Source organism: Teleopsis dalmanni, chromosome 2 (assembly GCF_002237135.1).
Source record: "Teleopsis dalmanni isolate 2A chromosome 2, ASM223713v2, whole genome shotgun sequence".
NCBI lineage: Eukaryota > Metazoa > Arthropoda > Insecta > Diptera > Diopsidae > Teleopsis > Teleopsis dalmanni.
The window spans coordinates 33,675,852-33,679,548 of NC_051847.1; the positions used below are offsets into that span (position 1 = coordinate 33,675,852).

The 3,697-nt window shown below is 28.2% G+C and overlaps 1 protein-coding gene across 1 annotated transcript; it reads right to left on the bottom strand.

Annotated features, from left to right (window-relative positions):
- On the bottom strand, positions 1–1,946 carry LOC119682554. Its single transcript, XM_038096025.1, has 3 exons — positions 1,764–1,946; positions 1,558–1,693; positions 1–629 (listed from the first exon to the last, which is right to left on the bottom strand). The coding sequence occupies exons 2-3, from the start codon at positions 1,688–1,690 to the stop codon at positions 64–66; spliced, it is 699 nt and encodes a 232-aa protein (XP_037951953.1). The 5' UTR covers positions 1,691–1,693; positions 1,764–1,946; the 3' UTR covers positions 1–63.
- Positions 1,947–3,697: the final 1,751 nt, after the last annotated feature.

The window sequence follows — 3,697 nt, forward strand, 5'->3', positions numbered from 1 at the left end:
AAATTATTATTATTATAATTATTAGTACTTTTGATGTTGATGATGTTCCATTTGAGGTAGTTATTAATTATATACAGGAGCATGTATTAGATGCGCTTCTGGCACGCAAAGTTCTTCTTCAATTAGCTGTTGAATACGACTCCGAAGACCCAGTTTTTTATGTGTTGGAACATTCCTCAAGAACGGCACAATGCTCATGGCAAAGTGATAGTCGTCGTTGTTTTGTTGTTCACTTTTATTTTTTAAATATTTCATTTTTTGTTTTTTACGCATCATGTGAGCTTCATGGATTGCTTCATCTTGAATAGGTGTTTTTATTTTTCGTGGATTAGGAGTGCTATTGTATTCACTTCCACTGTTACCATCTGACATATCCTCAACAATTTTTTCAGTGGTGTCTAACGAAATAAATTCGACCTCTGATTCATTAGTGTCGCTTTGTAGAGCTAAAATATTCCTTGTCGATGGACGAGATTCAAACTGTTCCCGCAAAAAGGACAACCTACTGAAGTATCGCCATTTAGAAGAATGCTGGCGGGTTGCTCCTCCGCTGCGTTTTTGAGCACATTTCGATAATTCTTTCCGATATGTATCTCTTAACCCCCTCCATTTTTGGCGTACTTTATCATCTAAAAAATATATACAAATTTTATTTAAAAAATTTTTTTTTTGGAAAACGCATTGTTAAATTGTTCAAATAAACAATTAAATTGTAATTTAATTTTTAAAATATATGACTTTATTTTTAAGCACATTGCTACTGGTGCAGCTTTTGGATCAATGAGTTTTGCCTTTCGTATGTCTCACATGACCATATATGAAACGTGCAAACCTATTTGGGACACATATTGTAAAATACATATGCCATTTCCAGTAGTGGAAACGTTATTGGGTGTAGCAGATACATTTTATAGCAAATGAGATATTCCACTAGGACTAAATGTCCTGCAAATTCCTTATCAAATTTTTTTAATTATGGAAAATACTATTCAATTATAGTTAAAGAGTTATAAATTTATTATTGTTCATAACAAACAGATTTATGGTGGTATTTTCAGATCAACAGCACTATATCAACACCTTGAAAAAGACATCTTTAATGTTCCACCATTTAAGCCTTTACCAGGCATAATTATAAATGTTCTACAAATAATAGTTGAAGATGGGGTATATCCACTAAAAAATTCTTTTATGAGACTATTTTCTGGTCTTGTATAATATTATTATAAATGTGGAGGGAATACATGAAATTCCTACAAACTTAAAACAAAATCAAATTAAATATGCAAGAGCAGTACGTCAATTCAACAGGTCTACTACGCATGATGCATAAGAAATACCCAACAAATTTGGGGAATACTGCAACAACTCCAATTTATCTTTAAAATTATATTTTATTATTATTATTTTTTTTTAATATACTATTATTTTTTATAGCAAATTTTCATTTCAAGTAATAATATTGCCCTTTGTTAATTAATTAAAATTGTTCAATTTTTTAATTTATATTTAAGAATGAATTGAAAATAAAAAATAATAGGATAAAAATGCACTTACCTGTCTCATTCATATTTCTTGCAATGTCGGCCCAAATTTTTTTGACAACATTTCGGTTGTTGTACAATTTATGTTTTTGATTCCAAAGAGGCGGTTGTTCCTCAACTAAAGAAATTAGGAAATCACAATCCATTTTCTAAAAGTAACATATATTTTTATTAATATTTCCATTTATAAAATTATATTTGCATCAAAACAATAAATACCTCTCAATTTGACTTCTTCCGCTTTCGACTTCGCACGAACGAATGAATTCCAAACAAAATATTTTGTTTAATCAAATAAAATCGTGTTCGCATGAAAGAGACAACACGTCGTGCGAATAGTTCTCAGCGACTGTAACCACTCGCACATGAGTACGCACATTTGATTTGTTCATACGAATATGCAAAACAAAATTCGTTTGCAATGTTAACGCAGGTCAAGCGAAAACATAGAAATATGAAGGCATGTAATAAAAATCATAGAAATATGCATTTAAGGTGAAGTAGTAGATTGTAGTATAAAATAATTATTAACATAGCTAATTGTAGCAGATTTTCTCAGAATTTGTGAATTTATACATTGTAACAATATAGACATACTTCTATAAAGAAAAATGAAGCATAATAATACATTACTATTTATAATATTGCTTAAAAAGTATTGTGTTATTAACTATACACATAATTCTCGAGACTTCTTAGTTTGTAATGTCTCCTTTCATATTTGGGTTTTTCCTGTTTAAGAAATATTATCTATATCAGGGCTGTCCAAACTAGATAAGATCGCGGGCCAATTCAAATCACTGAATAGGTTAGAGGGCCGCAGAAATAAATACGTACGTTCATAATTTTGTCGGAGAAAAATAAAAATACGGCAATAATAATGTTAAATATAGTTTTATTAATTCTTCATTAATTTATCTTTTACAATTCTATCAACATCAACATAATTAATATTAGTTTTTGCTATACAAAAATTATCTAATTTTTAATGTTAAGATATGCACTGGATATGACTTTTTTGAACTCTTTGTTAATTAAGTAAACGACTCTACTATCCAAAGCCTACAAGTTGCTCAAAGTCAGGCTCTCCGAATGCTCTTCAAAGTGCCATGGTACATCCGCACGAATGACATGCTAAGAGAGTGATTCTGCAGAAATCCCCAGCCATCATAGAATAAAAGTGCCCATATGCACTAAGAAAAATTTGCCTAATTGTGGTAGATTAGAAAAATGTAGCGGGCCGCACAAATATTAGCTGCGGACCGTATGAGACCAGCGGGCCGTGCTTGGACAGCCCTGATCTATACAATGCACTATATTTATAACACATTACATATAATGCATATAATATAATATAAATTAATACAATGTATATTTTTATATATAAATATATTTTTTTGTTGTATTTATTATTAATTAAACAATCTAAAACTCATTGAACATAGCTCTACATTTTTTGGTTACCTGCGTTCATATATTGGTTTTTCCTGTTTAAGGAATATTATATGTACTATAAACTACAATTATAACATATTCAATATAATACCAACAATAATTTTACTAATACACCAATTAATTTTATAATTAATTATAAAAATTTTATTTATTTTGTTATATTTATTATTTGTAAAACCTAAAATTCATTGAACCTAGAATTCACTGAAATGTTAACATATTGGTCTTTTCAGTTAAAGAAAATTATCTATGCTATATTTATAACATATTCAATATATAGTGGTATAATTAAATATTATATCAATATATAATTAAACAAAAAATTAAATTTTGAATTTGTTTCTCGACCTGTTTTTTTTAATAATATTTTTTTATCTATTTTATAACCGGCTAAGGGTTCTTTTTAATTAATAAAAATTAAACATTTGATTCATATTTTTTTTTAACATATTATATATAACGACTCAATTTGAGTGTCATCATCAGGATTTTAAATTAATAAACATAAATTCATTTTAATTAAATCTGTATCCATGCGTTATGTTTTTGGTTCCGTTGTCCATATTGCACTGTACAATATGGAAAAAAAGGAGACCTGTAGCCGGATGTAATATATGTATATAAAAAACATTAATTAAAAAGTATTTAAAAAAAAACATTTTTTTTGTTGTATTTATTATTTTTTAAACACCCTAAAA

Bases quoted from the DNA above. Each gene is read 5' to 3' on its own strand.
- LOC119682554 (XM_038096025.1), bottom strand. From the start codon at position 1,690: ATGGATTGTGATTTCCTAATTTCTTTAGTTGAGGAACAACCGCCTCTT. The intron at 630-1,557 runs GTAAGTGCATTT...TATATTTTTTAG, and splicing joins AAGAAATATGAATGAGACAG to ATGATAAAGTACGCCAAAAA.